Here is an 18,427-nt window from a genome sequence, read left to right on the forward strand (position 1 = left end):
TGTCCCAAAAAGTATCCAATCAGTGTTGAAAAGTGTCCAGTTAGTAGGAATACAATGTGTAAGCAATGGAGAGCATCCTGTGTAATGAGTTATTGAAGTTCTATAAAGTTAACCTGAACCTTCAAGAGTACATTGTAGGTTCTAGAAATCAGTCTGTAAATTGTGGATTCAGCCTGTTTCTACTAGGAAAATGGGAGCTGTATAATACAAGCCTTAGTTGGTTTTTGTTTTTAATACAGAATCCTAATTTTTGCAGTTGTACTGAATAGTTTTATAAGCATTTGTCTAATTTCTGTCACTTTTGCATTTGGTAATAATGGCCTCCCATAGATGACTAAGCACATGCTGAGCTACTTCTGAGATTATAAAACAGAAGCACTTGCGTAAAGCAGGAGAGACTTTCCAAACCAATAGTTATCAGGAGTAAAAACAAAAGACAGCATAATAAAGAAATATAATTATCACCAACTGCAGTGATCCATTCAAAATGATAAGCTGTTAGGTAAGACATCACCTGTTCAGATGTTGTATGAATCGCACACATAATTATTAACTTCAAGAGTGACTTTGGTCATGAAATTACAGTTTTCCTCCGCTGCCGGAGCTGACACGCAGCAGATGGTCTCTAACCCGCAGAGATGATGGAAGAGAAGCAGCAGAAGCTCAGCCTGAAGCGAGAGGTGGGGCTGGTAGGAGCCGTGTCGCTGATTGCGGGAACAATGATCGGATCTGGGATCTTCATGTCCCCGCAGACAGTCATCTCCTCCATCGGCAGCTCTGGAGCCAGCCTGGTGTTGTGGGCCAGCTGTGGCTTGTTGGTGATACTGGTGTCTTTCTGCTATGCTGAACTGGGAACCGTTATCCAAGAGTCAGGAGGAGAGTACATCTACATCCTCAGGACGTCAGGTCCAGTCATGGCCTTCATGTTGGCCTTCAGCTCTATCTTATTTGTGAGGCCTGCTGGAGTTGCAGGCATCTCCCTGAGCTTCGCCCAGTACGTCGTGGCTCCGTTCTACCCAGAATGCCCTCCTCCAGTGTCTGTAGTGAAATGTGTGGCTGCAGTTGCAATCTTGGTTTTAGCCATCGTAAACTGCATGAATGTTCGCTTTTCAATGTCAGTGCAAGTGTTTTTTATGGTGGCTAAGGTGGTGGCTTTGGGAATCATCGTTGTAGGAGGGGTGGTCATGCTTGCCAAAGGAAACGCGGAAAGTTTTCAAAACTCCTTTGAGAACTCAAACGTGGGCATCCATCCCATCGGTATTGCTCTCTACCAGGGACTGTGGTCGTATGACGGCTGGAACAATCTGAACTATGTGACAGAGGAGCTCAAACGTCCAGAGGTAAGAAGTCACAAAATAAATCAGGCAAACCTATAAACAAAAATTCAAATCTGCACTAGAGTACTCATAAACTTTATACGGCATTGTAAACTTCAAGTGCACTGCATAATTAAACAGCTTGCAGTGCCATCTGTAGTAGCAATACAGTTATTTTATTTACTCTGATCTTATCAGCTTTTTACATCATCATGGAACTAATTTTAGTCCAGATTTTACAATAATACTGCAAAGTTCAGACCTAAATCTCTCAGAGTCAAGACCTTGACCAGTACTGTTAACTAAAAACTGCAGTTTGAGCTTAAACAATGTTTTTTAACAGCAAAATAACAAAATCAGCTAAAAGAAATACCCAAGAATGGAAAACATGCTTCCATCTGCATGCTTTGCTGTGCAGACTTTATTTAGTTTATGACTTCTTCTATCTTCATTTGAAACTGATGAACAGAACCACTTACTTTGAAGTATTTTTTATAGTACATTGGTGTGCCTCTTGGTCAGGTCTTAATAGACTTGGCCAAGAGGCCAAAAAATGAAATGTTTTACATATTATAATTTTAGTTGGTTGCAGCTACTAGCACTGTTGTCTTGCAGCAAGAAGATCCTGGGTTTGAATCCCACCTGGTATCTTTCTGATTGGAGTTTGCTTGTTCTGTCTCTGCATGCATGTTTTTTTTCTGAGTACTCTGGCCTCTTTTCACAACCCAAAAACACTAATATTCAGTTAACTTTCTTCAGTAAGTTGTCCGCCTTATGAACTGGCTGTCTATGGATAGAAAGTGGAGTCACACATTCACTTAGACATGTAAACACCCCTTAGAAAGTCCCCTACCTAGGATTAGTATCCTAGAACTTTGTTCATGTGTTGCAGCAGTTCTAACAGATGCCCCGCTTTTAGGAAATTCAGGTTTTGAGACGTTTGGCAGCTTTCCTAAATGTTTGCGATTTGTTAATCTTTCCCACTAAATGATAAATGATTGGCAGAAGTCACTGCTTCTGACAGGTTGATGTCTTGGTGTTCACACACTCTTCTTTGCCCCATCTTAATCTCCTGCTTTTGCAGAAGTACTGCTGACTATCATTTAAGCACTAGTTCATTTATTTATCAGCACATTATGCTAATTTCTCCATTTAAGTCCTATTTAAAAACGTATATTGCTTTTGTCAGACTAATACCACTGAGGAACTAATATTTTTATGTCCATTCTGGGTTTTCCATGTGTTGTTGAATCTCTTAAGTCTGACCTTTGAATTTAAACAGTAATTTTCTTCACATGACCCTGCACTCTGCATGTAACACTAAGCCCCTGTAGATAGTTTATCAGTGGTTTAAAGAAGCAATAAAATCAGGTCAGGTCAATCAACAAACCGTTTAAAGACAGCCAAGAAATACAGTGCTTTAAATTTGACTTTGCTTAGTTTTATTTGAAGAAGTTGGTCTCATTCGGTAATATCAAGAAGAGAGAGAAAGAGCACTAAATATTTGCATGAGTTTCACATTCTTAAATCTCAGCCCAATATAGTCAAACAAATGAAAGCAGCTCGAAGGGATGTCAAGGTCGAACAAGAAACATCTCCGTTCTTGATAAGTCAAGAGTAGTTTTACCACCTGTTGCTCTGTTTAACATTACCTAATGGTAATCTATGCCAAGATCTGAGGTGTGTTTAGTGGAAATCCGAGCAGGCAGTAGCATTCTCCAACAATGGAGCAAGGACTGAGTCTGAAGCGGGAAGTTGGGATAATAGGAGCCATGTCCTTCATTGCTGGGACCATGATAGGATCTGGGATCTTCATTTCTCCACAGTATGTCCTGCTAGCAATCGGCAGCCCCGGGGCCAGCTTCATCATATGGGCCTGCTGCGGCCTGATAGCCATGCTGGGTGGCCTCTGCTATGCTGAACTGGGGACGATCATACCAGAGTCTGGAGGGGAGTACATCTACATGCTACGGACAGCTGGAAAAATCACAGCCTTCGTGTTTGTCTTCAGTTTCGTCAGTGTCATGAGGCCAGCCAGCGCCACTGGGATCGCCCTGAGCTGCGCTGAATATGTGGTGGCCCCGTTTTATAGTGGCTGCGCCCCTCCACAGCTGGTCTTAAAATGTGTGGCAGCTGTGGCGATCCTGGCCTTGGCTCTGGTCAACTGTCTCAGTGTCCGTTTGGCCACTGGCATCCAAGTGGTCACCATGGCCATTAAAGCACTGACGCTGGCGGTGATCATACTGGGAGGAGTCGTGATGCTTTTTCAGGGCAACACTGCAAACTTTGAGGACTCTTTTGATGGAACAAATGTAGGCGTGAAAGCCATCGGCATCGCTTTCTATCAGGGCCTGTGGCCTTATGATGGCTGGAATACTTTAAACTATTTAACTGAGGAGCTCAAACGACCAGAAGTAAGACTGATCAGATTTGCTATTATTTCTTAACAGTTTGCAAAAACATGTAATTAATCTCTTAAAGTGGTCTGGATAAATAGTTATGTAGGATTTCTGAAAGTTTCTTTAAGTTTTTCTTAGGACTTTGACTGCTTTACCTTTTATTCTCTGTATAGTTATTGTTCCTGATAGCACTCGCTGGTGGTGTTGGAGTGGAAATGAGTGACAAGTGTAAGAAGCAGCTAATGTCTAAGGAAAAGCTTAGAAAGTCTGAAGAACTGAGCTAGGTTACAAAACATGATAGTCATGCTGGGTGGGCTCTGCTGGTCACATCAGAGCTTGGAAAAGAAATACATCCATATCTGCTGTTGACTATGGGGGAAATTTCATGTTTCTTTTCAGTTGCATCAATGTCTGCCTGGTTCTTTTACCAAAGTCATAAGAAAATCTTTGAAAGATATGAAAACCCTGAGAAAGATTTCAAGAAAGTCTGGCTTCTTGGACCAAATGAAATTACAAAGTATTGAGACTTCATTCCATTTTGTGTGTTGATTCCAGTGAGCTAAAATAACAGAAGAGTTAAAGCTGGTGTTTAATTAACCAAAGCTCCCCGAGCTATAGATACAATGATCCTAGTGTCATATCTGCTTTAACACTACGAACCCACATGCAGAACACAACTCGGGACGCGAAAGATCAGTTAAAGTGATTTATTTACAAAAGATTTCCAGGGTAGGCTCTCAGTCATCGAAGGGACGGCGACAGACAGGTAAGTCAGGACTTCTGGGAACAACAACAGATCGGGAGGTGAGTTCAGGGACCGTGGGGATTTTCCAGAGCTCTAAAGTGTATGCTTACTCGGGGAGGAGAATAAACAACGGCGTGGCCAGGTGTGGAGGCGCTGGAGGTGGAGGTTGTGCTGCGGTGGAGGGCGGACAGGTAATAGGGTCCAGACGGCGTCGCAAGGGAAACTCGGGACTACAGCCAGACTTGACGTTGCAGGAACAGCTGAAAAAAATCCAAACAACAGATGGCGTTAGCTCAGAATCGACAGGAAGCTCGACTAGGTCGCTGGAGAGGGCTCTGGGTTACCATTACAGGCTAACACTCAAGCGTTGGTATGCTGGCAGTCGCCGTCTCTTGAAGTCCCGCTGACGAGTGGATTGGGAACCGGTGTGACGGTGACGTCAGCCCTTCAGTCCTCCTATCCTAGCCTCCATGGTGCCATCTGGTGGCGATGGCAAGCCATAGGAATGAAAAAAAACAAAAAAGGCAAAACAAAAAAAACCCCAACTCCTGACAGTACCCCCCCCCTAACGGTCGCCACCTGGCGGCCGAGACGACCTGGCAGGCAAAGAAGAGCGATAATCAGCGATCAAATCCAAATCCAAAATGAACGAACCAGGGACCCAGAGGCGCTCCTCCGGGCCATAGCCCTCCCAATCAACAAGGTACTGCCACCCCCGACCCCGCCGACGGGAGTCCACAATCCTGCGAACAGTGTAAGCGGGGTGCCCGTCAATGATACGGGCGGGAGGAGGGGGTTCAGGTGGAGGGCACAAGGTGCTGGTCTGGAGAGGCTTAACTTGAGACACATGAAAAGTGGGATGGATCCGTAGCGAGTCTGGGAGACGGAGACGGACAGCTGACGGATTGATTATGGATTCCACCTCAAAAGGTCCAATGAACCTAGGGGACAGCTTCTTTGACATAGATTTTAACTGAATGTTCTGAGTGGATAGCCAAACCTTCTGACCAGGAGAGTACACCGGAGCCGGAATCCTTCTGCGATCAGCGAAACGCTTGTTCTGAGTTGAAGTTCTATTGAGGGCGTTGATGGTTGATCTCCAGACGTTCTTGCAGCGCCGGATGTGGTGTTGGACAGAAGTAACGGAGATCAGATCCTCCTCAGCGGCAAGAAGTGGGGGCTGGTATCCTAGGGAAACCTCAAAAGGAGATAAACCAGTAGCGGCAGAAACATGGCTATTGTGTGCATACTGAACCCATGGCAGGAAAGTACTCCAGTCAGATGGATTGGTGGATGAGAAACAGCGGAGGACCGACTCAAGTTCTTGATTCATTCTTTCCACTTGACCATTGGTCTGAGGATGATAACCAGAAGTTAGAACTACTTTGGCCTTGAGAGCAGCACAAAAATGTCTCCAAACTTGGGACACAAACTGTGGACCCCGATCCGAAAGTATCTCAACTGGGATGCCATGTAAACAGAAGACATGTTTAATCATCAACTGAGCGGTCTGAAAAGCACTGGGGAGCTTGCGAAGGGGAACTAAATGACAAGCCTTGGAAAAACGGTCTACGATGGTGAGTATAGTCGTCATCCCTTTAGAGGGAGGTAACCCAGTGACAAAATCAATGGCAATGTGAGACCACGGACGCTTGGGAACAGGTAGTGGTTGAAGGAGTCCTGATGGGGGCTGATGAGAGGACTTGTTCCGGGAGCAAACAACACAGGCTCGCACATAGTCCTTAACATCCTTATGGATGGATGGCCACCAAAACCTGCGGTTTATTAGAGAAATGGTGCGACTCGTACCTGGGTGCCCTGAAAACTTAGAGGCGTGGATCCAATGTAGAAATCTGGCTCGGACAGCTGAGGGAACAAAAAGTTTATTAGCTGGGCAATCAACAGGTGTAGATTCAGAGGACTGAGCCTGCTTTATGAGATCCTCAATCTCCCAGGTGACAACACCCACGGTGCAGCTGGGGGGCAAGATGGTCGCAGGAGTCTTGTCTGAGTTATCAGCAGCATATTGCCGGGACAGAGCATCTGGTTTCAGGTTGCGTGAGCCTGGGCGGTAGGAAATGGACAGGTTAAATCTTGAAAAGAACAGAGACCAACGGGATTGACGTGGATTGAGGCGTTTTGCGGATTGAAGGTAGGAGAGGTTCTTATGGTCAGTCCAAACTAGCACTGGATGTTCGGCACCCTCCAACCAATGTCGCCACTCCTCCAGGGCCAACTTGATGGCCAGAAGTTCCCGGTCGCCCACATCGTAATTCCGTTCAGCAGGGGATAACCTACGGGAAAAGAAGGCACAAGGATGTGTCTTATTATCAGTGCTAGATACTTGGGACAGAACGGCTCCCACTCCTGTATCGGACGCATCAACCTCCACAATAAATTGTCTGGACGGGTCGGGCTGAATCAGGACAGGGGCAGCAGAAAAAAGAGACTTGAGTTTTTTAAACGCTGCTTCAGCTGTGGGTGTCCACAGGAATGGAGACTTTGTGGAGGTTAGAGCGGTTAAAGGAAGAGCTGTTTGACTGTAGTTGCGAATGAATCTTCGGTAGAAGTTTGCAAAACCTAAAAATCTTTGGAGCTGTTTACGTGTATCAGGGGTCGGCCATTCCACAACTGCTTTAATTTTGTCCTCCGTAGGGCGAACCTGTCCGCCCTCAAGTATAAAGCCCAAGAAGGACACTGATGATTTGTGGAATTCGCATTTCTCTGCTTTCACATAGAGTTTATTCTCAAGTAGTCGTTGCAGAACCCGGCGGACATGGTGTTTATGTTCAGTTAAATTCTTGGAGTAAATGAGTATATCATCCAGATATACAAACACGAATATATTCAAAAAGTCTCTTAAAACATCATTTACCAAAGCCTGAAAGCAAGCTGGAGCATTGGACAGGCCGAACGGCATAACTAAATATTCAAAGTGTCCCAGAGGTGTCTTAAAGGCCGTTTTCCACTCATCACCCCTTTGAATGCGAAGCAAATGGTAAGCATTTCTTAAGTCTAGTTTGGAAAAGACCGTGGCACCATGGACAGGCTCAAACGCAGACGACAACAGAGGTAAAGGATATTTATTTTTAACTGTGATTTGGTTTAGCCCACGGTAATCTATGCAAGGTCTCAGTGTTCCATCCTTCTTGCCAACAAAAAAAAATCCAGCCCCCAGAGGAGAAGAAGAAGGTCGAATTATACCTGCTGCCGAAGAGTCCTTAATATACTTCTCCATAGTCTCCCGCTCGGGCCGTGAGATGTTATACAGTCGACTTGAGGGTAACGGGGCCCCTGGGAGGAGATCTATGGAGCAATCATAAGGTCTGTGAGGAGGAAGAGAAAGAGCTTTAGCCTTACTAAAGACAGGAGCCAAATCGTGGTAGTCAACAGGGATGGACGATAAATCCAAAGGATCCACTTCTTGTTGCTCTGCCGGTGGCGGACCTGGGGGAACAGCAGACCGGAGGCAGGTGGAGTGACAGTTAGTGGACCATGAAACAATGTTCTTATCTGACCAGTTTATGTGAGGGTTATGTAGTTCCAGCCAATCAAAACCTAGGACGACAGATGATGTGGCTGTGGGAAAAACAAAAAAAGAAATCAATTCGTTGTGGTTACCTGAACTAACCAGGAGAAGCGGTTTGGTTTTGTGAGTTATGGGTGGAAGTGATTTTCCATCTAGAGCGGAAACTCTAAGAGGAACTGGTAACTCGACAGTCTCAATTGACATCTGTTTAACCAATTCAGAGTCAATTAAGGTTCGTTCACAACCAGAATCAATCAGGGCTGTCAAAGGAATGGTCTGGTTATTGTAACTAAGGTTTGAAATTATCGAAAAGCGAGGAGAAGCTTGAACATGTCGGTCCACCAGATCTCCCCCCTCTACTGGCGGACTAGGGGGTTTAACCGAACCGGACAGCTAGCAATGAAATGTCCGGGCGCGCCACAGTATAGACAAAGGCGAGACCTCATCCGGTTTTGTCTCTCTTCGGGGGATAACCGTGTACGTCCAAGTTGCATTGGTTCTGGTTCAGGTGAGTTGAGTGAGGAAAGGGTTGGGGTCACAGGAGCAGAAGTCTGTACGTTTCTGGTAGATGAAGTTCTGCGGCTCCTCTCCCTGTTACGGGATCTGATCCGGTTATCTAACCGAATAGTTAATTTTATCAGATCTTCTAAGGAATCAGGCTCATCGAGCGTTGCCAACTCATCCTTTATCGAGTCACTGAGAGCGTGAAAGTAAGCGCTCTTTAAAGCTGCCGGGTTCCAAGCCGAGGCTGCAGCCACTATTCTGAAGTCAATTGCAAAGTCTGCTACAGATCTTTGTCCTTGTTTTAATGACCATAACTCTCGGGAGTTAGCGGTCTTGTCAGGGTCACAAGTGAAAACCTGTTTGAAGTCCGCCAAGAACTCTGTGAATGTACAGGCAAAATTAGTGGGGTCAGGAAACTTCGCCTCAGCCCAGCTAAGAGCTCTACCTGACAGGTGAGCAATTATAAATGCAATCTTGGCCCCATCGTTAAGAAAGCTCTGAGGAGAATGATTGAAAATCAATGAACACTGCATTATGAAACCCTTACATTTGTTAGAGTCACCATCAAACCTTTCTGGCGAGGGTGGGCGGATCTCCGAATACATGGCGCGGCTCACTGGAGCAGGATCGGGAGTAGGGTCCGGAGCGGCGACTGGAGGCTGTTGGGATGAAGTCTGCAGAAAGTTAGCTATTTCTTCAAGCCGACGGTTCGTTTCTGCTTGACTGGCGCTAAGATCGCGAAGGACCTTTTCATGTGACTGAATCGCTGATTGTTGTTCAGCTAAAGCCCTTCTGATTGTGTCTGCTGGGTTCGGTTGTTGGCTTGAGTGTTCTGTCATATCTGCTTTAACACTACGAACCCACATGCAGAACACAACTCGGGACGCGAAAGATCAGTTAAAGTGATTTATTTACAAAAGATTTCCAGGGTAGGCTCTCAGTCATCGAAGGGACGGCGACAGACAGGTAAGTCAGGACTTCTGGGAACAACAACAGATCGGGAGGTGAGTTCAGGGACCGTGGGGATTTTCCAGAGCTCTAAAGTGTATGCTTACTCGGGGAGGAGAATAAACAACGGCGTGGCCAGGTGTGGAGGCGCTGGAGGTGGAGGTTGTGCTGCGGTGGAGGGCGGACAGGTAATAGGGTCCAGACGGCGTCGCAAGGGAAACTCGGGACTACAGCCAGACTTGACGTTGCAGGAACAGCTGAAAAAAATCCAAACAACAGATGGCGTTAGCTCAGAATCGACAGGAAGCTCGACTAGGTCGCTGGAGAGGGCTCTGGGTTACCATTACAGGCTAACACTCAAGCGTTGGTATGCTGGCAGTCGCCGTCTCTTGAAGTCCCGCTGACGAGTGGATTGGGAACCGGTGTGACGGTGACGTCAGCCCTTCAGTCCTCCTATCCTAGCCTCCATGGTGCCATCTGGTGGCGATGGCAAGCCATAGGAATGAAAAAAAACAAAAAAGGCAAAACAAAAAAAACCCCAACTCCTGACACCTAGCAGCTTATATGATGTGAGTTTATGATCAACTGATGGATGTAAAAACATTTACAACCACACTTTAGTTAATCATATAGTCTGCTGACTTGCTGCCCTCTGACCAGTTACTGAGGTCTGTGTCTGCAGACTTATTGAGGTTTCTGTTGGAGCTATTTGGTCTCCTTTATTCCAGTTTCCGTCATGGCAAATAAAAAAGCAGAAGCACTGAAAATGAAGCAGGTGATTGGACTGGCTGGAGGCATAGCTATGGTATCAGGAACCATGATCGGTTCTGGGATATTCATGTCCCCACAGTTTGTTCTGGCCTGCGTGGGAAGCCCCGGAGCGAGTCTGGTGATCTGGGCCCTCTCGGGAGCCGTGGCTCTGTTTGCTGTGCTGTCCTACACCGAACTTGGGACCATCCTCCCTGAATCGGGAGGGGAGTTCATCTACATCCTCAAGATATATGGTTCATTTCCTGCTTTCTTCGCCGCTGTCACTTTTATCCTGCTGGTGAAGCCTTTCAGCATCGCTGCCATGTCCATCAGCATAGCAGAGTATGCCATGGCGCCATTTTACTCCGGCTGTCAGCCTCCCCAGCTGGCTGTGAAATGCACCGCTGCTGTCGCCATCCTGGTTGTTTCTACTCTCAACATCCTGAATGCCCGCATTGCTGTCAGGGTCCAAGTGACCTTCTTGGTGGCCAAAGTTTTAACACTTGCAGTCATTGTGGTTGATGGGATGGTGCAGGTCATAAAGAGCAGCGATGTGTTTATGGAAAATTTAAAAGTTGAAAACTCATTTAAAGAGACACATTACTCTGTGAGCGCTTTGGGGATGGCTTTCTAACCAGGTATCTGGTCTTATGCTGGCTGGTACAACCTAAATTATGTCACAGAGGAACTTAAAAGACCAGAGGTGAGATTTTGGATTGCATTAACTTCATCAGTTCAGTGTGTGGGAATGTTAAACCAACATTAAATCTCATCCTGCAGTTCAAAAACAGGCATAATGAATGAATGAAGTAGGATCATCCGTGCTTCAGGACCACTATAGTGACCAGGCTCCATAAAACAGATAGATACCCTTAACTGAGATGAGAGATGTTGTGGTTGTAATTTTATGGAACGATCTCAGTTTCTATGGATTAGATTGGCTTATGATTGAGTCTTGGCGCAAACAAGTGCTGTATGATTTTCCTCATTAATGGTTATATATTAGGTTATTTTGATGGAAAGTAGTTTTCTTAGTTAAAGGTTTAATTACAGCAACCTTAATCATTTGCAGTGCAAATCAGTCTATAAACCATATAGCCTAACAAAGCCCTATGTAAAATCTAAGACCACTTTAGAAGATTACAAGAAATTTAACATTTTGGAAGAAAATTATTTTTGAGGAGGTATTGTGTAGAAAGTTTTCGAAAAGGACATTTTATTTTCACGCGCCTGTTTGAGAAAGTAATTTCAACAGTAAGATGTTTGATCAAAATCAAGAGTTGGCTTTGCTTCATATTTTCACAGGTAAACCTTCCCAGAGCGCTGGTGATAGCCATTTCTCTGGTCACTGGCTTGTACCTGCTGGTGAATGTTAGCTATCTGACAGTGATGACACCTAATGAGCTCATGTCTTCCACCGCTGTAGCCGTCACCTGGGGGTAAGAGCACGTCTGGTTGCCCAGAGTCTTTAAGTCTGCAAGAATTTCCAGTTTAATCAGGAACATCTCTCCGTCAGGAACAAGGTGTTGGGAAGCTGGGGTTGGATCATGTCGTTGGCTGCGGCCTTGTCTGCTTTTGGCTCCTTAAACGGGACGTTCTTCAGCGGGGGTCGAGTCTGCTTTGTGGCTGCCAGGGAGGGTCACATGGTACCTTCTGTCTATTTCACTTAAACACAAACATCTGTTTACAATAAAGGTTGTCACACACATTTATAGGGATCTGTTATAGCCAGATATTCTCTCCATGGCTCACGTCCACCGGCTGACTCCCTCTCCGGCTCTCATCTTCACCACTGTGATCTCTTTGGTGGTCCTCATCCCCGGAGACTTTCAGAGTATCGTCAACTACTTCAGGTGAACTTCATCTCATTTTTTCCTTAAATAAATAAAACAAAACCATTTTCACTCTATTTTAAACAACTTTTCACTGCTGTTGTTAGTTTCACAGCCTGGTTTTTCTATGCCGTCACTCTGTCTGGACTGATCTATCTCAAAATAAAGAAACCGGAGCTCCCCAGACCATACAGCGTCAGTGTCACACTCTTGTTTTAACATTTGTAGCAATTCACAACAGCTCGACATCATGCCTGTTTCTTCTCCTCACAGGTTCCCATTGTCCTCCCCATACTGATCCTGCTTGTGGCCATTTTCCTTGTTCTGGCCCCCATCATAGACCAACCTCAAATCGAGTATCTATATGTGGCGTTATTTATCCTAAGTGGCGCTATAGTTTACGTACCTTTCATCCATTTCAAGCTTTGCCCGGGAATGTTTGATAAGGTGACAACGTTCCTGCAGCTGTTCTTGGAGGTCGCTCCAGCAGAGAAAAACCTCTGAGCTCAAGCTGCTGCAGGTAATCTACAGAAAAATAAGCTCCTGAAGCCAATTATGTAATTGGTTTAACCGGACAATCAATTATGTAATGTGTTATGTGTTATCTATTTGCACTTATTTAAATTAAAAGATGTGTTATGTGTTGGAAAAAAAAATATTAAAAAAAAATTTTATGGTAAAAAAAATCTTGCAGATATTTCTTAAAAGTTGGTGCATTTTTGTTACTGAAAAAGCAAACATTACAATAATTTGTTTTAATTCTCAGCAGCTCCTTTATTTGGTTAAAACAACAATAAAGGTAGATAGATATGATCTCTTCTTATTTGTAGCTGTATATTTCAGATTTCAGTGAAAGAATCAAAAGGGAAGCAAAGTTGAAATTATCATTACACTTTTAGAAGATGATTGTTGAAGTCTAGTTGGCTTTTATTTCATTATTACTACACTTTAAAATTACTAACATTAAAATCTTGAATGAGTTACGGAAATATTCAGCTGTATGTCCATTTGAATGACTTTTAATTTGTACAAGTGTACACATTTTCAGATTTTGCTGCAGAATAGCTATGTTAGAGTACAATGAAATAACACTCACTTTTTATGGACATTTTCAAAAACATCTTGACTCCACTTTCTTGCCCAGATTTATCTTCATACTCATCTGCAGAAGGCCTTATAGTTTTCTGTCAAATTGCCACAGAGTGCACATTTCACTCTGTACCACCTTTGAATTTTTCTTTCAGAGTGGGATCTAAAGTCTCTTTAATCTCCATCATAAAACGGAGAAGAAAGATAAAATTAACCGTTTAGCCCTCAAATGTTTCAACCTACAATTAAATTTGTTGGATGCAATTTATAGTTTTCCCACAGCTGCAGTTAGATTGAGGACCATCTTCCTGTCTGCCTCTCTGATGAAAAGAATGGTGGCCTGCGTCACAGAAATAGCGGGAATCACCATAGCAACCACTTGCTCCATTTTTCTTTAGCTTCTCAGTAGATCTTTCTGTCTCATATCGATCCATCATGGCTGAAGCCTGTGTAAATTCAGCAGCTGAGTAAATCTTCAGCAGCATAGCAAGTTCTTCCATTTTTCTAAATGGCATAAAAGGAAGAGGTTTTAACTTGGAGTTTCAAAATAAGACTCACAGATACTGTATGGGTTTAAATTGGGAGTCTAGCTCTGTCACAGCTGATGTTATTACTAATGTGGCGTTAAATAACTACATTGAGTTATATTGATTTTTAGGTAAAACACAATTTCTAGTTGGCTCAAATCAAACACTCAAAGATTTAGGGTTTTAAAAGGTTTACTAATCGTCTAAAGGAGAAAAAACATTGATGGACAATTTGTAGTGACAAAAAATTATTCAGCATAAAACAGGTGAGCTTACGATATGGATGTCCAGTTTCTATATGACCTTGCTCACCTTTATATTCAGTCACTTGACAAACCACAAGTGGACAGTTTTAAAAACAAGCACTTCTCTACACCAACTTAGCAGTTCTTAACACTGGCTGGATCCAAACACAGTGAAATCGTCTTTGATGACATCAGTCCTTTTTCTTCTCAGTCCCGTTTGACTCCGATTTGTCCTCACAGCTCTCTGTCTCACTTCTGCCCCCTTGTGACGTCTGGTGGTAAAGCGCATGAAGCCGCGCTGCATTCATGTCAGCGTCCTCCGCCCCCTCACAGCACCTCATCCACCTCTGAGGAACGGCCTCGACTCCGTAGTGGGCCCCAGCGATGGCCCCGGCCATGCAGGCTATGGTGTCTGTGTCACCTCCCAAGGCCAAACTGTACGCTATTGTCCTCTCCAGGCCTCCGTACCTCTCTGGAAGGTAGTCCCGTGGCTGAAGGCAGTGGAGGACGCAGAAGATGGCAGTGGGGACAGAGTGTAGAGCTGCGATACCGTTTCCTGGATGCAAAGCAGTGGGGGGAAAAAAAAGTTAAAAATCAATTCTTCACAAATAAAATGAATTAAACCAATCCTGCCCACAGCCACCACTTTAATTAATGCACTGCAGCTGAACAGAGCACAATTAAAAAAAACTATTTATATACTTAAACTTTCTGCGTTGAATAACAAATTAGAATGTAAACTGATGGCAAAAACAGATAAATACATATCGGCATAGTAAAAAATAATAAATGTATAGATAAGAAAATATATTAAAAATGTCAGGAAAAACAAATGAAACCCCCAAGAAACAGTAAATGAAAATAGAAAAGTTTAATAAAATTAAATAAAACATGTGAGTGCTGTTCAGAAAAAGTTTATTGTTGAGAGGTTCTAGCTCTTTTTTGCCCATAATTTAAATGATTTGTCTTGCATCTTTGAATTTGAGCACGTTTCATTCATAAAGAGATTTACGTTGCTATTAAGTCATTTCTGATTTAAATAATTGATCATATTACTCAATTAAACCACTTATTTCTCTTCAGCTAGTTGTACTTTCCATCCATCTAAGAACATCAGGACCTGGCTTCTGTGCTTGATCCTAATCCCAAAGCAGGGATCTAATATAATCCCTGGATGTTTGTTTAATTTACAAGAAAAAATAATAATACACACAGATAGAAGTTCTCATATGAAATTAAATGACAAAGTGGGGAGGTTTACTGACCCAGTTCAGAGATGACTTCCTCTATGCTCACTTTATTTCTGTCCATCAAGTCTCTGACTCTGTGGAGACGCTCACAGAATGGTTTTTCTGCTTCTTTTAGGCTGGAAAGATACAAGACATTCAGAAAACTGCAGAAAGACCACCTTTGGAGTTTTGGATTTTTTGACAAAAATCTAAATTTTCTATTGTGTTTTTTTCTGGAGGAGCTCTTAAAAGTTCTATTCATTGAGAACTCACATTCTGGCATCACGAAGAGCCTCCTCCTCGCCCTCCACTTCTTCCATCTCTGTTATCAGCCTACTTATGAACTGCTGAGGCAGGCAGAGCGCCCCCTGGAGGGACAGATGAACAGCCATTGCCTGCAGGACAGCTCCGTTATAACCCAGAGAGCAGGAGTGTGTCAGCATGGCACCAAGACAGGCAAACTGCAAAGAAAAATAAACTGTGGAGTGATGATCAACCTCACATTTACATTGGGGATTTTGCTGTTTTTAAACATCACAAGGTCACCACTGACCCGTTTAACATCAGGCAAATTAGGAAAAGCCAGCGCAAAGGGGGCTGCTCTCATTGCCCCGCCATTTCCAAATGAGCCCCGACCGTTAAACTGATCCCTTGCTGGTTGGTAAACGTCAACAAGCTGGGGGGAGGCAAGTTTCTTCAACACCTGGATCACTCCAGAACCATAACCTCGGCCGGGGGAGGCACTGTACTCCTTCGCAAACCTACAAGTGTGAAAAATGTAGGTTAAAATTTTCTGATATCAGACTTAAAATAACCAGGGATGCTGATGTTGGCATCAGTCTACCTGCGGGCCAAGTCCTGCTGATCGTATCCAGACCGGTTCAGAAGAGACTGGACCACACAACGCGTCATCGCAGTGTCATCACTGTATTCAAGGACGCCTTTAAAACACAGAACTCAGATTAAACATGTTGCTCCTCATCAGGACATGTTATTCTCGCTAAATATACTCCCTGCACTCCAGATTAGATTATCTAAGCATCAAAAACATATATTATTGTATTACAAAAGATCATTATAAAATACAGACTCAGAAGCCCATTAAAATGTTGTCTACATCGTTTTAAACTGTGTGATTGTGAGCGTGAGCGGGAATAAAAATAGCAATAGGTATTTTGTTCCATATAACACAGTAGGAGTGTAACAGGTAAACCTTTCTGGATGCAAACTCGACTAAAAACCCACCTGTTTAGGATTGTATTTGAAACGTAATCAATTACAAATTTATTGATGAAACTTGACTTAATGTCGTGTTTTGATTGTTGATTCTATGTTGCATTGTGTTTCTGTGTTTGATATGATGTAAAGCACTTTGAAATGCCTTGCTGCTGAAATGTGCTATACAAATAAAATTTGATTGATTGATTGATTGATAAGATAGATAGGAAACCGTGGATCTTCCATGTTAATGGAAGATCTGCAATGACTGTGTCAATTGGCTGTGATAAATCTGAGTATAAACAGATTGTATATGGGACTGCTCAAGGCTCAATTTTTGAAGCACTTCTATTCAAGAGTTACGGGCTCCCTAAGACACAAAAAACATGTAATTTTTTTTATATTACATGCAAAAGTAAAAATCTGAACTAACTGAAGCTCAAAATGACACAGAAGGGTCAGAAACTTAAACTGCTGTGCAAAAATATGTTATGCTCCTAAAGATTTTTCACATTTTCTGATGTCAAAACTACAAACAATGTATTTTACTAGAATTTGTGAGATACTATAGCAAAAAGCTAGGCTTCTCAACTTTGGAGTCAACTTCCTGAAAACCTGAGATGAGCAGAAATGATTGAAAACCAGGAACACAATGATCAGGCTTTTCCTGACTAATACCAATTGTGGTAACATTCACATTTTTAATTATTCAGAGTATCTCTTTGAAGATTTAAAACATATAAAAGTGGGATGATTGTGTAAGGGTCCTTGAATCAATTGCTAGTCCTTTAAAGGCAGCCGAAGCAGTAAATTGTGGTTTTGAAAGCAATTGAGAATCAACTGATAAATCCATTAATACATAAAAAAATTTGTTGATCATTTAAAGATTAAATGCAGCAAAATGCATGCTATTTGGTGATGTGTCTACAGATCCAAAATAATCAAACTGACCACTGATCAGTGTCAATGACATGAGAAAAATTAACATTAAAGAAAAGTATTGCTTAAAAAAAAACTATGTACAGCAAATAAACAGCCTTATAAAGTCATCCTTCTCTAGTTAGAGCTGTGCGATTCAAAGACACAAATTGTGACGGGCTGCTGGAAACAAAATGCCTCTTGAGCCCAATTTCCCCAAATATAATCTTTAAACGCATTAACTGACTCACAGTTTCCTTTAGTTTCATCTTCCAGGCCGCTCAGGTGCTGCAGTACGGTCTCCATTGGAACCTCCTCCGCTCCTTCAAACTCTCCACCGACGCAGTCTCCCAGCACAGCCGCCACCAGCGCTCCCCTGAAGCGGGACATAGACGCCGGGGTTCCCGCAGCCGAGGCCGCTGCTCTCACTGCCATCATTGCCATTCATCCGCGCCTTCGTCCTACGTCCGGTGAAATATTTACTATATGACAGCGAGAAGGGCCGATGACAACAAATGTCAGTTGAACTCCTGCAACGAAATGCTTCCGGAACCTTGTTTAGTTTCCGGTTAAAGGTTCCGATCGTTCAGCACAGAACCGTGACACCCTAGAATTTCTTTCCACCACTAATCCATGAATGCGCACTAATCTAGCTCGAGCAACTTCTGGTACTCACATTTCTAACTGGCAAATAACACCGACTACCAAGTGCTACGTAATATGTGCGCACCAAACTTTGTTAAACATTTGGTTGTTATAACAGATTTGATAATTATATTGAAATTAATTAATGATAATTACAGATATATGTAAAAAAAAAAATGTAGTCAGGTTTTTTTTACATATTAAAAATGACGACACAAATAGATTGGTGGAGCTCTACTGAACAGGAGATCTATTGTAGTTATTATTGCTATGAATTGAACATTCCAATTTATAACAAGACATCTCAGTGCATTTTGCAGAACAATTCAATCTACATACATTCTAACTGATCCTAGTTATCGAACAATGCAGCAAGTCTACTTGCTATGTAAATAAAAAGTAAAACGTTAATAGCAGGCGAAGAACATTTAGTGGTTAGCAGCATTATCCCAGCAAATGCTCCTCTTTAGGTAGGTACCACAGCCAAATACACCAGACCAGGAGGGGAGAAGAGGGAAACTGAGAAAACATAA

The 18,427-nt window shown here is 43.1% G+C and overlaps 3 protein-coding genes across 4 annotated transcripts; 2 read left to right on the forward strand and 1 right to left on the reverse strand.

The window, feature by feature from the left end:
- Positions 1 to 588: 588 nt before the first annotated feature.
- Positions 589 to 15,437, forward strand: LOC116708843 (b(0,+)-type amino acid transporter 1). Of its 2 annotated transcripts, none has more exons than XM_032546903.1 (7): positions 589 to 1,340; positions 11,497 to 11,630; positions 11,708 to 11,837; positions 11,920 to 12,044; positions 12,131 to 12,218; positions 12,297 to 12,543; positions 15,353 to 15,437. In XM_032546903.1, exons 1-6 carry the CDS (start codon positions 639 to 641, stop codon positions 12,525 to 12,527), a joined length of 1,410 nt encoding a protein of 469 aa, XP_032402794.1. In that variant the 5' UTR covers positions 589 to 638; the 3' UTR covers positions 12,528 to 12,543; positions 15,353 to 15,437. The 2 variants fall into 2 exon arrangements, with proteins under 2 accessions (XP_032402794.1, XP_032402795.1); XM_032546904.1 differs by lacking the exon at positions 589 to 1,340 and adding an exon at positions 2,647 to 3,730.
- LOC116708845 (b(0,+)-type amino acid transporter 1-like) lies at positions 10,000 to 11,488 on the forward strand. The gene has a single exon (XM_032546906.1). It carries the CDS (start codon positions 10,178 to 10,180, stop codon positions 10,823 to 10,825), a length of 648 nt encoding a protein of 215 aa, XP_032402797.1. The 5' UTR covers positions 10,000 to 10,177; the 3' UTR covers positions 10,826 to 11,488.
- On the reverse strand, positions 13,814 to 17,817 carry adprs (ADP-ribosylserine hydrolase). Its single transcript, XM_032546905.1, has 6 exons — positions 17,501 to 17,817; positions 15,958 to 16,054; positions 15,667 to 15,874; positions 15,387 to 15,574; positions 15,150 to 15,250; positions 13,814 to 14,440 (listed from the first exon to the last, which is right to left on the reverse strand). Exons 1-6 carry the CDS (start codon positions 17,691 to 17,693, stop codon positions 14,076 to 14,078), a joined length of 1,152 nt encoding a protein of 383 aa, XP_032402796.1. The 5' UTR covers positions 17,694 to 17,817; the 3' UTR covers positions 13,814 to 14,075.
- Positions 17,818 to 18,427: the final 610 nt, after the last annotated feature.

This window comes from Xiphophorus hellerii, chromosome 19, assembly GCF_003331165.1.
Source record: "Xiphophorus hellerii strain 12219 chromosome 19, Xiphophorus_hellerii-4.1, whole genome shotgun sequence".
Lineage (NCBI taxonomy): Eukaryota > Metazoa > Chordata > Actinopteri > Cyprinodontiformes > Poeciliidae > Xiphophorus > Xiphophorus hellerii.